The 21,809-nt window shown below is 38.3% G+C and overlaps 1 protein-coding gene across 1 annotated transcript in view; it reads right to left on the bottom strand.

Annotated features, from left to right (window-relative positions):
• The window catches only part of fcho1 (FCH and mu domain containing endocytic adaptor 1), a 109,185-nt gene that overhangs the window by 76,387 nt on the left and 10,989 nt on the right, over positions 1-21,809 (bottom strand). The window contains exon 2 of the mRNA XM_057841082.1: positions 13,747-13,800. Within this exon, the coding sequence (XP_057697065.1) occupies positions 13,747-13,776 (30 nt within the window). The 5' untranslated portion in view covers positions 13,777-13,800. The remainder of the gene's footprint in view (positions 1-13,746; positions 13,801-21,809) is intronic.

A 21,809-nucleotide genomic window follows, 5' to 3' on the forward strand; every position in this document is an offset into this window, starting at 1 on the left:
ACTTGCAACTACCAACGAAGGGATATACAAACTGTCAAATGGCAGACAGTCAATATTTCGGCAAGCCGCCTATGATCCGTTTTAATACACAGCTGATGAGCTGGAATTGGATGCAGGTATGATGTTGGGAACTCATTCTACAGCTCTGTAACAAAATCTGAACAACTGCAGAATGTAACAAAATCATGCCAGTCGTCATACTAGCTTCGCTTGCTAGCTAGCAAGGCTATTCTTCCAGTCCAGCCCAACTGCGTCATCCTCCCCAGCGTGCAGTGCGGGTTTAAAAAATGGCGCCCCCGTTGGTCAAAATATGTACTAAATATTACAGATTTTTAATTCAATGGCAATAAAATGTGTGTTTCTAATAACATATTTCAGTAAAAGAGAACAATTGTGGCCTTTTAGAGCATACCCATACAAGTCTGAAGCACCCTTTAAAGCAGTAAGATACCTTTTAACATGATAGGTTAAATTCTGAGTCTTAAAAAGCCATTATTATTCTATTCAAACAATGCATTTACTTTCAAGTATTTAAGGACCGGTGGAACAAAAAAGAAAAAAACCCAACCTTCTTGGAATAATGATTTCATGGTGCCTAAAGGCTTTGGTACATTTTGCCACTGTGTACTGATACGGACAAATAAAATAAAATTTAAAAAATAATAATTGCCCCCAAACTGTGCTGTGATAGTTTCCCTTTTCAAAAATTTCAAAATTAAAAACCAGTACAGTTCAGCTAAATATTGATACAAGTGACTTCACGGTCCTATATATATATTCATTTATGTATATATTTATCAATATATTTGAATTCAAGAAGAAGAAGAATTCAAAAATTGTCAAGTAAAATGTAAAAAAAAGGTAAGCATTAAATTAAAAGCATAAATCCTATCATTGCAAATCATTAATCTATATAAATTTGTTGTATTAGCGAAATTATTTCACTAAAGAATCTTCAGTAAATTCCTGAGACATAGTACATTAGTTTTACTAAAAATCTCGAGCAAAAAGCTGTCTTGTGTGTGTACGTAAGGCAGCTGCTTCTCAGGTCCTAAAATATCTTGTCGGGAAGAACAGACCAATTCCCAGGTACCAGGGAAATGCTTGGGATTGCAGGAAAGACTTGACCACACACACACGCACACCCAATCTACAAAGAGACTTTGCAGACTGGAATACTTAACAAAACAGTGTTTTGGGGCTTTCTGTGTGGAAGCCAGTTTTGTCACTTTAATGATTTGTCACTTTCATGAAAGGAGCTGCCTGATTTATCTATTACTGTAAGTGTCACCTCATCCATGAAAGAAGCTGACTGATTTATCTGACCGTTCCTGTAACTCTCCTTCGCGACTACTTGACATACTTTACTACTTGGGGTGTAACAGTACACTAAAATGTCAATTCAGTTCAATTCATTTTTTTAAGTGCTGGGTTCAGTTTATTTTAGGTAAAAAAAAGGCAAGCAACCAAACACAGTACTTTAATTTTTTTTTTTTTTTTTTTTTTTTAATGTAACCAGTAGAACTTTTGCAAAGAAATAAAAGTGACCCTTTTGGGTGATATTTCAGATAAATTACACTTGGAGTTCATAAAATTAAAACAAATGAACAATTGTAACAAATGTAAAATATTAAAAATATGAATAAACAAGCAAAACTGCAAACTTTGAATGCGTAGCAGCAACTAACTGAACATGATATTTACACATTTAATTTAGTTTTTTGCTGGAGACATTAACAAATACACATTTTATCCAGAAATATATCTGGTTGCAGTCACAATAATGTAGCTGATTTTCTTACTTGTAGCTTCAACATTCATTGTCAGATTTTGCAGTTTTAAGTGATTTAACATATCCGTGCAGCAAATGTTGACATAACTACTGGATTTGTCAATTTGCCTTTGTCCGGCAATAGGCAGTAGGGTCTGAACATAAAACCCAAACTGGACATGCAAAACCGGAATGGTTCAATACATGCACATGAACTGTTACACCCTTATTTACTACGATAATAACTTTTAACCATCAAATATGCATTAATAGCATGAATAATATTTTTTTAAAAAGAGAAAAAAAAAAGACATAGTCATGTCTTGAAAGATTTTTCAGATTCTCTGAAACTTTTGATATTTTGGACTGAAGATGAAGAAATCCCTAAATTCCTTGCAATTGTACCTTGACGAACATTGTCCTTAAACTGTTGGACCATTTTGCACACATTTGTTCACAAAGAGTTGAACCTCGCTCCATTTTTGCTTGTGAATTACTGAGCGATGAAGGGAAGCTCCTTTAATACCCAACCTTGGGACCCCAAAAAGGTCAAAATTAATTAATATAAACATTTTGAAATAAATACCATTTGATAGATAACAGACGAATTGTTTAATATGGTACTTAAAGTTGTAAAATAAGTAAAAATTTTTTTTTTTTTTTTTTAATTTAAAAAAGACAAGATAAAAGGTGTGTTTCACAAAGTAGTTTTTTTTTTTTTTTTTTTTTTTCATAATGCCTTTTTCCACAATAGCCTTTTTACTTCATAGTGTCGTTTTTCGGCACAACGAGATTTCACAAGATAAGCGTTTTCCACATATTTTTCATAATGTCTTTTTCCATAATGGCCTCTTTATTTCACGTCGTTTAAGCACAATGAAGTGCGTGCTGTCAATCAAATACATAAGGCGAAGTCAATTACGTGATTGGCTGGATGGATCGTGGAGTCTGGCTAGCCGCGCTAGCATTAGGTAGCGTTGATGAACTGTTGGGCAAAAACACACTGCTGCTAAAAGCCAAACTGTTGGGCGAAAACACACTGCTGCAGAAAGCCTTTCAATACTATCCAACCTGTTCGCAACTTCTCTGAGTATCTTTGACGATGACGCGAGCAGCTTCGCGCACGTACTTTTGGTGAACATTTCAAAATAAAAGCCCGTCATGTTCAACATGTAAAAAAAGATTTCTGGATTTAATCTCACATACTTCAGATTCTACACTATGAATAGCTTTAAAATGACACTTATTATGAAAAATCTGATTGGCAATGAATAATTTGGCTTCAAATTTGCTATCCTGTGCACTTTGCAGGACAAGATGACAGTCATTTTGGATCAAATCAACACTTTTGATGGGCTCTAATTGGCAGAGAACAAAAATGGCATTGGGATTCTCACCCATTTCAGCTAGCTTTCAATGACTTGTTATGCATTGTGTGTGTGTGTGTGTTTTTAATATTTATTATTTTTAATATAGTTTGTGTTTTATTCAAGAATAACCATCCATCCATCATCTGCCGCTTAATCCAGGGTGGGGTCGCGGGGGCAGCAGCTTTAGCAGGGAAGCACAGACTTCCCTCTCCCTAGCCACTTCAACCAGCTCCTCCGGCGGGATCCCAAGGCGTTCCTATAGGCCACCTAAGAGACATGGTCTCTCTAGCGTGTCCTGGGTCGTCCCCGGGACCTCCCTCCGGTGGGACATGCCCGGAGCACCTCTCCAGGGAGGTGTCCAGGAGGCATGCCAGAGCCACCTCAACTGTCTCCTCTCAACGTGGAGGAGTAGTGGCTCGACACAGAGTCCCTCCCAGATGACCGAGCTTCTCACCCTACATCTAAGGGAGAGCCCGGACACTAAGACTGAACGATATATATCGTTTAAACATCGCCATCGCGATGTGTGCGTGCGCGATAGTCCCATCGCAAGGACGTGCGATAGTTTTTATTTTTTTTAATCCACATACGCCCTGCTTTCTGCTCTGTGCAGAGCCTCACACCCTCCCTCTCCCAGCTCTTTGAACCTCACAGTCACTGCAGCACTTGCTTATTAAAGTTAAGGATGCTGGTATCTTTGATCTTGCCAAAGAAGCGGACATCACAGCGCAGCAGCTGTCAATCATCGTTTAACTTGTTAAATAGTTTCTGCAAGGAGGCCGCTTTGGAATGAACGTGTGTGTGTATGGAGACGTTTGAGACATAGAAATTAAATGCCAGAAGTGATCATGAGGAGTTTGTAATTTCTACATATCCACCACAGCTAAGGTAGATAAACAGAAGTATTTAATAAAGCCAAGCATTTCTCTACTACAGTACTTTATTCTTGTTCAAAAATGATTTGGTTGAACAGTTATGTTTAAAACTGATCATAATTATTACATTTGAAGTGCTTAAAACCATTTATATATATATATATATATATATACACACACACACACACATTTTTTTAAATCATACATTGGGGAAAAAGTGAGAAAAAAACATGCATTATATGTATCTCTTTCCAATGCTAAATCTGAATAAACACATTGAGCACACACACAGAAAAATAAAATTTGGGGGGCGGGGTGCGCAACTTCGCGGGTTTTCACTTATCACGGCGGGTTCTGGTCCCCCTTAACCGCGAAAAACGAGGGATCACTGTACACTGGTCATTGTGAGTCATCCAAAGTCTTTCCAAACAGCTATTCAAGTCATCTAGTGAAAATTTCTTTAAAAAAATATATATACATTTTTTAATATCGCAATATAATATCGCAAACCCCCCAAAAAATCGCAGCAATAGTTTTTTCCAATATCGTTCAAGCCTACCAGACACCCTGCAGAGGAAACTCATTTCGGCCGCTTGTATCCGGGATCTTGTTCTTTAGGTCACAACCCACAGCTCGTGACCATAGGTGAGGGTAGGAACGTAGATCGACTGGTAAATCGAGAGCTGAGCTACTCCTTCTTCACCAGTACGGACTGGTGCAGAGTCCGCATTTTTGATTTGGGCGGCAGCCAAAGCCGGGGCCCTTGGCGGTCCGACCCCCTGCTACAGAAGCTAATTTAAGAATAACTATTGCATTCGAATGGGTGATTTATTAGGATGTATTTTCACTTCATTAGTGATTGATTTGGTTAGAAAAAAATGACAATAATATCTCATATCGGCAATAATTTATGAGACAATATATCGCCTACTAAAATTTGTTATCGTGACAGGCCAAGTCCAAATTTGAAAATGCAAATATATTCAAACATTTACTCAAGGTGTTGCCTTTTTAACAGCGTCAACCTCTTCACAGCCAGTGTCATATGTGTTTGACGTGTACAGCCTTTAACCTAGAGTTGATTTTGAGCTTGGGGTTGGGAAGTGGGGGGTTCCTATGTTGCTTATGGTAACCACCCTCATAGTAGCGGTCAAGTTTCAATTTAAGAAATGCATTTTCTTAGGAAAGTCATTATGTGTGTTCATCAGAAAGGAGGGAAAGCAGTGATTAATCCATTGGTGCTTCATCACAGCTTTCTTTTCAGGAATTATTGACAACAGTGGACAGATGGTAAATCCTAGCAGGCTAATTTCATGTATCACGGCTCATATTTGTGAGGCAGACAAAAGAGCCTGCAGTTGCTTTTCATAATACAGTATTAGAACAGTCCCAGAGGAATACCATTTGAGAACTGCAGATGGTAAAGCGTGTTTACAATAGTTGTGAGCTATAAATCAACATGCAAGAATATGGAAAACCTAATTCCCCAAAAATCACTTAATGTTGTGAAGTTATTGCACTTAACAGGAGAGCTGAAAACCAACCTTGTTCAAGTGCCACAATGTGATACTTGAGTCAGATGAAATTCCTTCAGTTTTGAATTACACAAATCCCTTGCTTGTTGTCTCGTGTTAATCAATTAAGTTGAAAGTTTTGGTTACGCTTGAGGGAGCTCATTACCATCACAATAGAGGGACTGATTGAATTGACTGAGGAGAAAAATGGGGGGTGTACGTGAATGAGTAAAATCTCTTCAGGGCAACTTTCTCATGAAGGCTTTCTGTGACAGGGCAATTGCTCAGACTCGTCAAGCAGAATAATAGCACTAATACTTAGCGTGAATACAAATAAAGTACAGTATATGAAGACATATACTTCATCATTTCACCATTATCCCCAAAGCTCCCTTCAAGTCCCACTTGTCCCAATCCATCCAACATGCTGATTTCTCAGTGTGGCAGAGTGTTTCGCTGACTCACAGTGTTTCTTGCTTACTAGACAAATCACGCACTATAGATGGCCTCAAAGCAAATCGACGTCAATAACATCAAGAGTATCAGTCAGCAGCAGCAATATCAACGTGTCATCAAAGAGTATCATTAGAAGGAGACCGCATTAATCAATGAATGCCTGACCTAATAATAGTTGAGAGACCACCGTCTCTGAGATGTTTTTTAAAAATTGTGTTGCATGGAATGGACTAGGCATGTGCCGGTATGAGATTCTGATGGTATGATAACCTTAAGCCAAAATATCACGGTATAACGGTTAAAGATGCACCGATACCGATACTAGTATCGGCAGGGGGCGCCGATCCGGCCCGAAATGGTGGTATCGGTACCGGCGAGTACCAACAAAGACGGCGCCGATACCATTTACCGGTCCATTATTATAACATTTGACCACAGCCTTTTTCTCCTCCTGGCGCTCACTACACTCTGTCTCTGTGTTGTGTGATGACACGTGAACACCAAGCAGCTATCGCTATTGGCCTGCTCCAGACCAATGAGAGCGGGCCAATAGCCACTCCTGACTAGACATGTGCTGGTTACCGGTTTCACGGTTTACCGTGGTGTGAAAACGTCGCGGTTTCAAAACCACTAAAATTTTCCGTCATACCTTAGTACGGTATTCGCTATTTTTCATGTGCCAAAATGCAGCCGAAGTGGCTTGGTGCGGCAGCGCTCACCCCTTCCCGTTTGTTGGCTTGAGTGTCAGTGATGCTATTCTGCTAAACAGCCAGCAAACCCACAAAAAAATCCTCCAAACACAAGGCGTACTTTTCTTCAATTTATTGCGCTCTCAAATCGTGGTGAAATATACAAATGAATACATTTAAAACATTGTACAATTGTATTTTTCCACGTGTGATTAGGTTCAACAGGATAGCAGTAGCACCATTAAAAAGTTCGCCAAAAACAAAACACACATTTTCCTTTCAAATTCAATATACAAACTAACTAAAACTTACAAAGACGAATGTTAGCCTAGGCTAAGCTGGGACAGCAGCTTCGTTGTGGTTTTATGTCTCACAGCCGCTGAGTGAGAGACAAGCTTGAATGAAGGGGGGAAGAAAAAGAATTGCGTCAAAGAACGCTAATTGAGAAAAGGAGGTCTCACTCCTCACTTTTTTTTTTAGATGAAAACTTTCCTCAACAATATTTACATTTTTAACTAATTTATAAAACTAACTTATACATTTTCAACTAACTTATTAACTTATGAATTCTTTGTTCTTTTTAACACAAAGGCATGGCATCATGTAGACTAGAGTTGACACAGTGGCTGAAAATGGCGAAACTTCACTTGAGCTTCCCCCTTAAAAAAAGTCATACAGTATATATTTTTAATTTTATTTAGAAGTCTTTTTACTCTTTATAGCAATTATTTTGTTCTTACTCTAATATTGAGCAACTTGAGCTGTGGCTGTGGGTATAGTCTAGGTTCTATTTATTTTAATTTCATATAAAATATGTTATTTTTTGTTTATTTATTTTCACATTATATTCATGTTCCTATTTGCAAATATGTTTTGAAAAAAAATCCTGTTCAATGGATTTTTTTTTTTTTTTTAAACCCATACATCTCAAAATTTTGGAGCTATAATTGCAATACCGTGATACCGTGATACCGTGAAACCGCGGTATTTTTGCTCACGGTTATCGTACGGTGAAAATCTCATACCGGCACATGCCTACTCCTGACCAATCAAAAGGGGGCTTTTTCATATGGACGAAAAACAAACCAGGAAATATGGCGGCGGTCGGGAAATATTTCCAAATAGAAATCCCGTCGATTAAAATCAATGGCTGCATGCAAGATTTGCGGCCTGAAAGTTTGGAGATGTGGAGTTAAATCGGCCAGTTTCAATACCTCGAACTTGATAAAACATTTGAAGACGAAACGTGAACGAACACAACGAGTTTGAGCCTGCAAGAGCAGGACTGCTATCCAGAGGAAGAAGGCCGCTGGACCGGAGCAACAATCTCTGGTCAGTTCACTTCGTCTACTTTACTTTTATTGTCTTTTACTGAAAGAAATGCCGCAGTAATTTGGGAAGTGTTTCCAAAGTAGGGTTGCCACCTTTCAGAAATAGAAATAAGGGACTCTCACTTCCCGAAAGAAAAAAAGGAGAGATGGGATGCTGTGGTCAATTATTATTACTTATAATTGTTAGCATCCGCAAATGCGGAAACAAGGTTGAACCTCGAAGCAGACAACAAGCGGGGGATACATAAAAGGGTTTAATGATTGCAAACAAAACGCGATCGCGGGATAGTAGAAATAACAAAAGGAGTCCGTGACAGCAGGTCGACGGACAAACTCGAAGGTTAACTAAGACGATAGGCAGCGGTTACAAACGAGAGCAGCACACTAACAGAAAAACCCAATGCAGGGGGGTAACAAGCAAATGTAGCGAGATTATTGTGCCAGATGTCAAATAGCGATCAGCAAGGCAAATATCTCGGCAGCCTTCTCTGAGATCACCCGTGCTTAAATGCTGCGTTGATGAGCCTGCATTGGATTCAAGTGCGATGTCAGGAACGCCCCCACTACCAGCCCAGCAACAAAACACAATCTAACCAGCAGGAGAATGTGACAATAATTTCATGAAAGTTGCACTGTTTGGACTTTGAGAGGTTTAAAAAAGTTTATTCAGTTCATTCAGAGTTTATTATTATGGATTTATTTTTACTTTCTTACTGTTGGGCTAGTATTATACATGTTTTATTAATTTCACAAATGTAGTACTATTTTGGCCTTTGAGAGCCAAAGGTTTATTCAACTATTGTCTACTAGGGTTTAGTGTAATTTTTCCTATTTTGCAAAGGTAAGTAACAGCCTGACAAAGCCTTGATAGCAATGATTTCACATCCAATTATGTAGCTCTTTGGGGGGGGAAAAAAAAAAAAAAAAAAAAAAAAAAAACTAAGGAAAAAAAAATATATATATATATATTAGGGCTGTCAAACGATTAAAATTTTTAATCGAGTTAATTACAGCTTGAAAATTAATTAATCATAATTAATCGCAATTTAATCGCAATTCAAACCATCTATAAAATATGCCATATTTTTCTGTGAATTATATATATATATTCTGTAAAATAAATTGTTGGAATGGAAAGATAAGACACAAGATGGATATATACATTCAACATACGGTACATAAGGACTGTAGTGGGCATTTTACTCTACTGTCATTTAAATCTGTCTATGCTGTCCTCACTCAGAAGCGCCTACTTTTTCCAAAGCTAGACAGCTAGTGAACGACGCCTTAATAATCAGACTTCTTCCTTTTTCATCTGATTTATTAATAAAATGGCCTCAAACCATTGTCCTCTTTAGACCGTCGTAAAACTACAAAAAAAAAGTACACAAGCATTGCATTAGCAACAACGTTAGCTTAGCACGCTATACAGGTTCACTAAACATAAACAAAAAGCGTCTCATACAAAAAATATAACATTTCGCTTACTAACATAATATGTACATTCTTTACAACAACCATACTGACGGACAAATCTTGTCCAAGGATCATATAAGCACAACATTACAACGTAGGCGTCAGCCCGAGATGTCGTGCAGCCATACTAAACTGGCAAGAAAATAAACCATGTCGCTAAGCGACCACAAGAGTTCGCTGTTACAGCACAAAAAGCCTTGCTGTAAAACTTACCAAAAGGCAGAATACTGTCTGAGCGGGCCATGTGCGTTAATTGCGTCAAATATTTTAACGTGATTAATTTTAAAAAGTAATTACCGCGCGTTAACGCGATAATTTTGACAGCCCTAATATACTGGACTGTCTCAGAAAATTAGAATACACAATATTCTAATTTTTTGAGACAGTCCTGTGTATATATACAGGACTGTCTCAGGAAATTAGAATACACAATATTCTAATTTCCTGAGACAGTCAGGAAATACAGGACTGTCTCAGGAAATTAGAATACACAATATTCTAATTTCCTGAGACAGTCAGGAAATTAGAATATTGTGTATTCTAATTTCCTGAGACAGTCCTGTATATATACACAGGACTGTCTCAAAAAATTAGAATATTGTGTATTCTAATTTTCTGAGACAGTCCAGTACATATATATATATATATATATATATATATATATATATATATAAACGGGGTGGTATCGGTATGGTATCGGTATCGGCCGATACCGCACAGCCAGGTATCGGTATCGGGGCCAAAAAATGGTATCGGTGCAACGCTAATAACGGTATTGCAATTAAAGCTCTAAAACAGTGGTCTCCAAACTATTGCATGATTTCACTCCAACAAAACAAGACCTCACCTTTTCACCAATCTAGTGTTTTAGAAGTGTAATCAGTTGATTGCAGTCAGGTGCTGGTTGTTTTAGTAGAAACCACATTGGTTAAAAGGTCTGTGCTTGATCGGTATGAACAAAAACCAGGACCCACAGTGGCCCTCGAGGACCGGTTTGGAAACCCCTGCTCTAAAATGTGTTAATTTGAGATATTTGGGTTAAAAAAAAAGAAAAAACTCCAATGAACATGATTTTTATTTTCAAAACATATTAGCAAATTGAAACACAAGTGTCATGTTAAAATAAATTTTAAAAAATAACAAATATTCTAAATAAAATTAGAATAGATGAAGTCCTTTAGGTGAGCCTAAACCCACAGCCACAACTACACATCATTACCTCAGAACAAAAATAATTTATTTTTTTTCCATAAGAAGCATGTTTGTACGATTCGTATCATGTTTACATTATACAAACACTCTCTTTCTCAACACAGTTGCCAGAGACAAAAAAAACACATTTTTCCACCGCTAGACACACTAAACCCGCTGGAGTTAATTCTTGTAGCTGGTGGGAAACGTTCATGACAGTGTTTACTAACCTTTAATTTTGTATAAATGCGAAATCATACTGGAGATATTGCCTCCTCGGCAGCCACGCTATGCAAACATGTTTTGCATGTCAGTTGGCCCTCCTCTAAGCCGCAGCCGTCTGTAACTTTCTGTAGCCGAAGTATTCGCATACCAGCAATTTCATTTACTTCGATGGGGGAAAAAAGTTCAGGAGTTGAACCTCCTCTAGTCATCGTGTAGCACAGCTGACTCACTGACACTGAGCAACAACCGGTGGGTTAGGGTTGAGCCATACAACTGTAAGCGAGAGATTTCTCCATGCATTTTTGGGACATCAAAAATAGCTAATACCTTAGGGACGGTATGACGTAAAATTTTTGCGGTTTTGAAACCATACCACGGTATACCTCGAAACCGGTAATGGGCACATGCCTAGAATGGACCAACTTCTAGCACCTGTAAACTAAAATTTCAGGCCATGAAAAAAATGGAGCACAGTAGAGCCGGGCGGTAAACCGAAAATTTACCGTTACCGAAAGTCTTCACGATGACCGACGTAATTTTGACCACGTCGGTAAATTCGGTGATTTAATAAAACAAGAAAATAGTGTCTTTTCATCCCGCTTTGACTGTGTTGTTCGCAGTGTTGTTAATAACGGCGTTACAATATAACGGCGTTACTAACGGCGTTATTTTTTTCAGTAGTGGGTAATCTAATTAATTACTTTTCTCATCTTGGCAACGCCGTTACCGTTACTGAGGACGGAAAGGCATGCGTTACTATGCGTTACTATATTGGTCGAAAAGTCTGAGGGAGACGGACTCACCGAGACGACAGAGCAGAGCAGGAGTGGGGAGGTGGCAAGAAAGTTGTGACGAGGAGCAAACGCGATGCTAGGTAGGCTCCAATAATACATGTTGTAGCCGATAGCCTACAAACTACGCCCGCATGTTACGGTAGATATGGTAGACATGGTAGATATCACATCTACTGAATTTAGATATAACTAGATGCAAAATGACAGACATGGAACTAAATGCGTTAGTAGACAGCCGCCATCTTAAAGCAGTAGAGTTTTTAGGACGGCTCTGTTGTAGAGAAACTTCCTAGCGAACCTAAGTAACTTTTTATCTAAAATACCGCTAAATCGGCAAAATCTTGACTTGAATCTATCTTTAAATGATGAAACAGTTTTAAAACTTTCACATGTCGAAAGTAGAGAGAAGGGAACTAATGCAATAATGGGAGCAATTTTAACAACTTTTAACAGTTGATTCAGGGTAAAGGGTAAATTAGGGTAAAGAATTGGGCTCGGGCCAATTGTACCAAAAACCTTCACAAAAAACTTCACACAGTGTGGCCAATGTTTTTTTTTTTTTTTTTTTTTTTTGAGAAAAAAAAAAGAAGTAATTATAACCAATTACTTTGCCAAGTAACTAATTACTCTTACATTCAGGTAATTGAGTTACTAACGCAATTACTTTTTGGGAGAAGTAATTTGTAACTATAATTAATTACTTTTTTTCAGTAAGATTAACAACACTGGTTGTTCGGCTATGTTCATTCCCCTTTAAGAAAGCAGTCAGTGCGCCTACGTATGAAGTCACGTGGTTATCAGGAAATCAAACAAACAGAAGCCCGGTAGGCTAAGGCTAGCAGCTAACGCTACAAGCAAACGTGATGGAGTTGTGCATAAGGGAGCTTCGCCAAACTTTCACCCGACATTAAGTAGACTCTTGGCGGCTTCCAGACGGGCTTTCGCCCGCTGTCCTCCCTGGTTCTCACGATTTCAGGAGAGGATGCTTTCAGTGCTTTCTACTGGTAGCCAAGCCACAGGCTAACATTAGCGGCTAACGCTACAAATGACTGTGATGGAGTCGGACAGTGGCTCTAACCTTGTCGAAACGGCTGGAATTAATGAGTGGACTGGGCACGGACTGCATCTAGCAATCATTATGTCGCGATATTTAGTATCTCCATGTGATTTCTCTGATAGCTTTCATGATGGTAAAGCACTCAGCATAAAGTATAATCCAACAGTGAAGCCTATATATAATATGACAGTTTAATGGTCACAGCTATTTTTCTGTATGTGTTTGCTTTATTCTGCCATCATAAAATCTTATATGTTTCATTGGCATCAGAGCAATACAGCTTTAATGTGGTTGTGTCTGTGTGGGGGGTGCATGTATTGAAAAATGGTCTGGAAAAAAGAAAACCTGAAACCTTGATGTAAACACTTGTGTTGAGTAATTATGTCACAGCAGCCATTACTAATAGCTTGTCTGTTTGAACTGTACTGTTAAAGCTGTAAGTAATTTGTGTTACAATGACATGTTTGCACAGTCGTCATATTGATTTTTATAATGGTCTATATTTATAATGGTCTTTTTCAACTCATACAAGCTGTTATAAATGTTCACATTTCATGCATTGATTCAAATTTTCAAATTATATAACAGTCCGCTTGGGCGAATTTATCGTCATTTATCGTTATCAAGGTAAATTTGCTCAATTTACCGTGATTCATACTTAGGTCCATATCGCCCAGCCCTAGAGCACAGTCTACAATTAGTAAGCTGTTAACAAGTTTTTTTTTTATATCTTGTACTATTGTCTCAAAATGTAAGTGATACTGGAGCTTGGTTAGGGGGGTTGTACAGCTCAGAGCGAACTCTTGAACATGCCCCTTGTTTTCAAATCCAAAATGTGACAGGTACCTTGTTTTCAAATCCAAAATGTGACAGGTATGCTGTAAACCCATGCAGCCTATACATATGGACAATAATGGTTTTCTTTGCAAAACTTGTAGGTGCGACTTAATCACCCTGTACGTCAGGAGAATACAGTATTAGTTGTTCAGACACTTACCCAGAAGTTGTTCTGAAAGAAAGCCATCATCACTCATCAGACAGTCAACACGCTCTGTAAAGGAAGTGTAAAGAATGTTTATGAGAAATTTAGTAGTTTTTTTTTTTTTTTACATTGTATGAAGACATTTCTTTCCTTCATTTTGGTCTTTCTACAAAGTCAAAGCCTGGCCAATAAGATAGTAGTTTGTTTCAAGGAAGAATATAAAAGTGACACAGCTAGCCTGAGAGACATTTTTCTGTGATAGGGAAGAGCTACGTTTGGCCTCAGTTGAATCTTTACTGCAGATGGATCAACGCACGTTGGGATTAAAGACGAGTTCTAAATTAAACTCAACTATTCTCGACTTTTTACTACTGTTGGCAACGCAAGGTCCCGGTCCCATGTTAATAGTGATGCTTTACCATACCAAAAAGGCTTTTATCTGAAAAGCATAGCAATGTCTTAAAGAAACGGACAATACCTTTTATCAGGTGATTCCAGGGGAAAGAATCTTGTTAAAATTGAAAAACATAGAGGACAACCAGCATTTCTAGGAAGTGTTCGCACTTAGTGAGGGAATACATTTTATCAGTGCGTTATTGTTAATAGTATTTTTGCAATGCTGGTACCAATACTGATTCCAAAATATAGCTGTGCAGCATTGGCTCATGCCGTTGATGTACTGATAACACATCATTTGAAAAAACGCTTACAACGGAGTAAGAGGGTTGAAACCCCACCCCACCCTGGACGAAAAGTGTCACTGCATGTAATTGACTTTACTATATGATTTTAAAATTAAAGAGTTTTCCGGTAAAATATTGTCTATACAAGTTGTAAAGCAATAAAACAAACAACAAAAATGAATGAAATAAACCAAAAAAATATTTTGGGTCAAAATAATTTTTCGACCAGATCATGTGACTAGCACCTTAGACGGTCATTTGCTTTGCTTAGCCAAAACCACCTGAGGACCGAAGAGGCAAGATGGATATACGTATTTTTTTCAAACCTAAGCTTTCAAAAGCGACAATAACTACTGAGCAAGAACCAGTCATTGAAAATGTGGAACATGAAACGCCAGAGAGCACTGCCAAAATACCATATTGGCCCAAATATATGACGGTGTGTTTTGCAATGAAATAAGACTCAAAAAGTGGGAGTCGTCTTATATTCGCGGTCTAGACATTATGCCCATTTACGACGCTAGATGGCGCCAGATATCATTAAAGCGAATGGTGAACTTGAGGAATAATGTTCTGTCATGACAGATCTCAGCTACTCTCAAGTTTAACCAGTTTGCATTATTTTATTGCAATGTTTTCCTTATTCAGATTTGTTTCAAGACTACAGTTACAGTTAGACCTCACTTTGATGGTTAATGCAGTTATTGCAATTTTGTGGTTTTATCACAATAGATTGGTGTATTTACATTTCAAAAACCAGAAGCCATTCATTTACGAATGTCATTGCACTTTAGTTTACATATTTAAATGTTCATATATTAAGATTTGAATGAGGCAAAATAACATGCTTTTTCTTTCAAATTTATTGGTATAATCATTTGTTTCGGATGTACTGTAATTATTTTCTGTATAAAAATAAATTTGGTGTTCAAAAAGTCTTTTTTCAAACTTGAGTCTTGAAAAAGAGGGAGTCGTCTTATAATCAGGGCCGTCTTATATTCGGGCCAATACGGTAGTGAGCGGAGTTTCAATTTGCCCCACTAAAGACGGTAATTGTACAACAGAACCACCACCGGCGGGCGTACCACGTTCAATGGATGATGATCTTGGCGAAAATTATAGCTGTCCTCAGCAGCCTGATTTAGAATTCCCCTCAAAGATGATGGGAAACAATATACGCTCATTTTCAACTTATTATTATAAATATTCTTGTAAGTTTATTTTATTGCTGACACTGCATTTCGAGGTCATCAACATGTTGTGCCCCTCCTGCCCTAAAAGTCAAACTCCGCCTATGTTGAAAACTGGCCCCAAAATATTTTTATTCGTTCTGGTTACTCCTGGTTATGCCAGAAATGGTATTCCATTTACATCGTGTTTTGGTACCCTAATCTTCATCTCCTCTTGCTTCTTTCCAGTCTTCTGTAATTTTATGGAAGACTGAAACAAAATCTCAAAGAGTACATTTGATATTGGCACGTTATTACCTGGTTGTCACCAATTCCGATGTCAACATTTTAGTGCCCAATCAGGGCACTCAGTATCAGCACAACAGTACTATTGTCCCGATACAAACTTTTACTCACAATCCATCGGATTTTTTAAAGATGTTTGTTCAATACCGATCCGATACCTGTATTTTTAGACAACTAAAAACAATCCAATCAGTAAATGGCGGATTATACATTTTGTATAACAGTGACCACTGCTGTGGGTGTGTGTTTGTGTGTGTGTGTGGGGGGGGGGGGGGTCTGTCTGCTTTGATTGCAGGATTGGACGGATGGGTGAGCCTGGGACCAGGTGCAGGTGATTATCGTTTAAGGCTTACTTAAACCAGTCCCTGGCCTCACCTCATCGCCAGATCAACAACTCCACTCCATGAGTTTGTGACTCTAGCTACTGATAATCCCAGAAATCTATTGCCTCGCATCAGCTCATTTTTGCCTTTGTTCACAGATCCTGCAATGCTCGCCTGCTTTCACAGCTCACCTGCTCACCCACCAACTGCCTCCCTGACCATTTGGACACACACTGCCTTCACATACCGCAATAAACAATTGTTACCATTGCCACCTTGCCTTCCTTCTCTGCACTTGGGTCCCCCGCTCACCCAGAAACATCCATTTATTTATACAGCTTCAGGCTAAGCTCAGGTATTTAATGCAATTAAAGTGCAATCCTGCATAGTTTGAAGAAACACTCGGGAATTTTATTTTGTATTCTCATTTAATGCTCTTTAGAAAGTGCAATCTAAGCAAGCCTTTGTTTTACATCTCCTAAAATTTAATTCTGCAACGCATTAAATGTTCCTAATCTGATTACTATCTTATTCAAAGTAAGTAGTTGATAGATTAATCGAATACTAAAATAATCGATAGCTGCAGCCCTATTAATTATTTATCATTAGGGGTCTAAGAAATTCCCCATTATCATATTGAAATGCTTTTGGTAACCATCTTTTAGATGAAGACTATTTATACTAAGTGTTGTCAGTCCCTTGGAGGAAAACACGTGAGACGCTCTCTGTGTAGGAAGGAAGTTCCAAGGGAATAATACAATAGAAATTAAAAAAGACTTCAGAAGAAAATCTCAGAGGTTGGGGAAGTGAAGGAAGGAGGCTGAGTGGAGGAGTGGTTGGAGGGATAGTGGAAGTCCCACCAAAGAAGTGATCATAGCGTGGGTAGTTACTAGTTCAAACCTTCCACCTGGTTCTATTTGATCTAGGTCATTAAAATTTTTCATCCATTAATAATCTTTCTGCACACAGATCATTACACTGCCATATGAAATTTAGAAAAGAAAAAAAAGCATCGCACCTAACTTCCTATCCCTTAAATACAGCATTCATTCAATGTACTGTAATTTATAACATACATCATGAAAAACCAGAATCATCAAAACGTATGCAAAATTTTCACTGTAGAAGATGCATCTCTTCATCATTTTATTCCCAAAATCAGATTTCCTAAAGAGTGCCTTCATACAGTATGCTGAGTACAGTATTTACACGTGGGTCAATGATGAAATTTTAAACACATAGCACAAATGTGACCGTGAACCTGGTATTTAAAGGTTCTTAATAAGGCCAATTCATCGGTGTCTTTATTAGCAAGGAGAACAAAGGCTGTGTTATAGTTTAAAGGGAAAAAATATTTCCCATTTAGTGTATATCAAATGGTCACTTACACTTTAATAAAAAATGCACTTTTTTGAAAAGATGAAACCCCTTCAATTCTAAACAGAAGTGGAACAGTGTCTAGAGTTCATTTTGGACAATGCACGAGCCTGCACTAGCGTGAGCTAGGGACCCATGTGTTCACAGCTCTGGCTGGAAAGCATTGCCATGTGTAGATGTTCAAAAACATTTGATAAACCATTTTTTAAAAGTTGTCCTCGTTACATTATTTAGAGTGTAGGTAGTAGAATGAGAACATGTGTTTGGGTGAATGTTTTTTTTCTTGTAGTAAACATCCCCACGACCCTCATGGGAAGAAGTGGTACGGAAAATGAATGAATGAATTATTTGTTGAGGTGGGTTTGAGAGGTGCTTGAAATGCTCACTCCATGTTATTTTTCTAATTGCACAAAGAAGACGGCCACTGTGCTGATGAAATTGCAACTGTAAGTAGGGCATAATGTGGGAATTTCAAGACAGCTTTACGAAAGGTCAGCTCTTGAACCACTGCAACAGCGGTCCCACAATTGCCGCAAGTAAAAGCAATTTTAAATGACAGCGATCAAAACCCTTGAATCCTAAATGACAGTTCTCAATCCAGGATCATGTCAGCAACCATGCAGTGTTCCAACCTAACAAGTGTCTTTTCGCAAAGCCCAGGCAAACTTGGAATCTTTAACACTACACGGATTACCGCCATCAAAAAAATAGATCTGGAGGACAGATGGGGAGGAATCTCATTCTGGCACTGGCAGCCAACCTAATCACAGCAAAAAACAAAGGGAGCATCTTCTCATCCCATAATAAACCTGTTTTATTCACAATCACGAACTAAGAAACAAACGTCAATACATACAAACCCCTTTCTACTGAACACATACAGGCTCTCCACTAAATAGGTTAATGTTATGAGAAATTGGATAGGTGTCACCCCCTAATTTTTGATGTACAAAGTGCTACACAGCAAAGTTGAATTTAATATATTGTCATGGCAAAAAAATTGGGAAAAACATTTTATTTCCAAGTTCATCTGTGACAAAGTCATATTGGTTCAAAGTTTGTTTTTTCACTTTAGAGTCAGAAGCTTCTGACCTGACAGTTTGCTCTTTCTTTTCTCCGAGGATTTTTCCTTCACTCTCTCTCTCCATCAAGCCTGTGATAATTACAGTTAAGTGGAAACCTTCACTTTGCATTCACTCATATGTCCTTCAGTTTAACAACGCAGAGAAGAGACCATATTTTGTGAGGCTGTAAGTCTCTGTGAGCTACAATCTATTAACATATAAAATATGTGAGAAGACAGAGAAGACAATACATTTTAAGACACTGGCCAACCTCTGATTTGTTAGGCTTTTGACAAAGAATTTTATCGTTGCAAATAATGCACTTGCGCACACTCTACCCCCCGCTCCCCCATGTTTAACTCTGAAGAATCTTTGGCCTTGAAAGGTTGTCTATGAATCCAAATGATGGTCAGGGTTTCCCCTGCATATAAAATTGTAAAAGCAGCCACGCCTTGCAAATGAGAAGTGTTTTGTTTTTGTTTTTTTCCCTTTGCAGAAAAACAGCCCTGAAGCATGATGTTTCCACTCCCATGCTTCATAGTGGGTATGGTGTTCTTCGGATGCATTTCAGTATTCTTTCTCCTCCAAACACGAGAACCTGTCTTTCTACCAAAAAGTTCTATTTTGGTTTCATCTGACCAGAACACATTCTCCCAGTCCTCTTCTGGATCATCCAAATGCTCTGTAGCGAACCGCAGACGGGCCTGGACGTGTACTTTCTTCAGCAGGGGGACACGTCTGGCAGTGCAGGATTTGAGTCCCTGGCGGTGCATTGTTACTGTGGTCCCAGCTCTCTGTAGGTCATTTACTAGGTCCCCCCCGTGTGGTTCTGGGATTTTTACTCACCGCTCTTGTCATCCTTTTGAAGCCACGGGGTGAGATCTTGCGTGGAGCCCCAGATCAAGGGAGATTATCGGTGGTCTTGTATGTCTTCCATTTTCTAATAATTGCTCCCACAGTTGATTTCTTTACACCAAGCGTTTTACCTATTGCAGATTCAGTCTTCACAGCTTGGTGCACGTCTACAGTTTTGTCTCTGGTGTCCTTTGACAGCTCTTTGGTCTTGGCCATAGTGGAGTTTGGAGTGTGACTGACTGAGATTGTGGACAGGTGTCTTTTATACCGAAAATGAGTTAAAACAGGTGCCATTAATACAGGTAACGAGTGGAGCCTCGTTAGAAGAAGTTAGACCTCTTTGACAGCCAAAAATCTTGCTTGTTTGTAGGTGACCAAAAACTTATTTTCCACTCTAATTTGGAAATAAATTATTTAAAAATCAAACAATGTCATTTTCTGTTCTTTTTTTCTTTCCGCATTCTGTCTCTCATGGTTGAGGTCAACCCATGTTGACAATTACAGGCCTCTCTAATCTTTTCAAGTAGGAGAACTTGCACAATTGGTGGTTGACTAAATACTTATTTGCCCCACTGTATGTTGGAGTCAGGAGAAAAATCAAGGGAAAGGTATTTGAGTTAATGAATGTAATTCTGTATTAACCCTGTGAAAACAACCTTAATATTGACATGACGTCGGTCGTCGCGTCCGAGCATAGCATTTGTTTGTTGCTGATGTCACTGGTAGTAATTTCAGATGGGTGTTTTGAAATATTTAGAAAAGATTTAAGTTGTCAGTGGACAAGGGTCCGTTAACGGAAGGACTATTATTGTGGTGGTTATGTAGTGCATATTAGGGCCAAATAAAGAAAAAGAAAAGAGAGGTAAGTCGTACTATTGCTACAAGGAAAAACAGTCGTAATATTAAGTAGGGGTAATGTAGCTGTAATCAGCTACGCCTTTCACATATATGTACAGTAGTTGAGAGCTACGATGAAGCATTAGTATAAATCCTTCTAATGATTATAATTTGATGTAGATGAGGCAAAATATGAAGGATTTCCTTATTTGTTAAACCGATTCTAAAACACAAGATGCTTTCAATATTGTTGATTTAAATGGAGGGAGCAACGCGCTACGTGAAGTATGTAGCTGGTTATTCAGCTACATTAGCCCTACGTAATAATACGATTTTTATTCTCATACTATTAATTCGACATTCAGTCTCATAGTAATAGTTTGACTTTTTTCTCTTGCCTCATCTACAACAAATTAATATCCATACAATGATTTATGCTAATGCTTCGTCGTGGCTCCCAGCTAAGGTACATGTGCGTAAACTGCGTGGCAGTTTACAACTACATTGCCCCTCCGTAATAATACTTTTTTTCCCCTCGTACCAAAGTGAACCTCGCAGTCATTTTATTTATTCATTTATTTGTTATTTGTCCCCAATACTCCATTGTAAATGTAGACCGTCACCTTTTGAAATATTTAATTAGCCTGGCTAGGGAAATATTTCAAATAGATCTTTGTTCTGGTTCGTCTTGGAAAAAATGTTGTTAAAAATTTTTTTTTCATTAGTCATGATATGAAGCAATTTCGCCGCGGCACAACATGTGGGGGAAACCCTGATGGTGCCTGATAATTAATTATGATTATGATCATTATAAAGTGACAAATTCTTATATATGGGATGACTACAATTACAGTCTGAATGAGGAGAACAACATAATTCCAATGCACTCACTACACAATGGTCAAGGCCATTATTTAAAAAAAAAAAAAAATTTTCAATGGAGACAATAATGACAAATTAATAACATTGCCATGAAACTGACATCCCTTCAAAATGTATGGAAAGAAAGAAAAAAGCCAGCACGGTTGCCAAAAAGCACACAACGTTGACAGAGTGGCAGACATTTCCGACACTAGAATACAACCTCTCATACATACTAAAGATACACGATAATATCTGTCGCCGATAATTATCGGCCGATAATGGCAATTATGACGTCACACAGATAATCCAGATAATAAAAAAATTCAACCGATAATGCAATCCGATAATTAGATACTTGATTTTGCCTCCAAATGTGCACAACCGAAGAATTCAGCACGCCGTCTCCTCAACCCCTCCCCTCTCTGAAGCCCCTGAGAGCGGAGGGGTTGAGGAGGCGGAGTTACATGACAAGAAATAGTTGAATATTATGGCGGCTGTTACTGAAAAAACGACGCTCTTGCCATCTGCAAAACATGTACCGCACAAGTTCCACGAGGCCGAAAGAAAGCGTTCTCATTCAAAACCACTAACCCAGCATTC

This window comes from Corythoichthys intestinalis, chromosome 7 (assembly GCF_030265065.1).
Source record: "Corythoichthys intestinalis isolate RoL2023-P3 chromosome 7, ASM3026506v1, whole genome shotgun sequence".
Lineage (NCBI taxonomy): Eukaryota > Metazoa > Chordata > Actinopteri > Syngnathiformes > Syngnathidae > Corythoichthys > Corythoichthys intestinalis.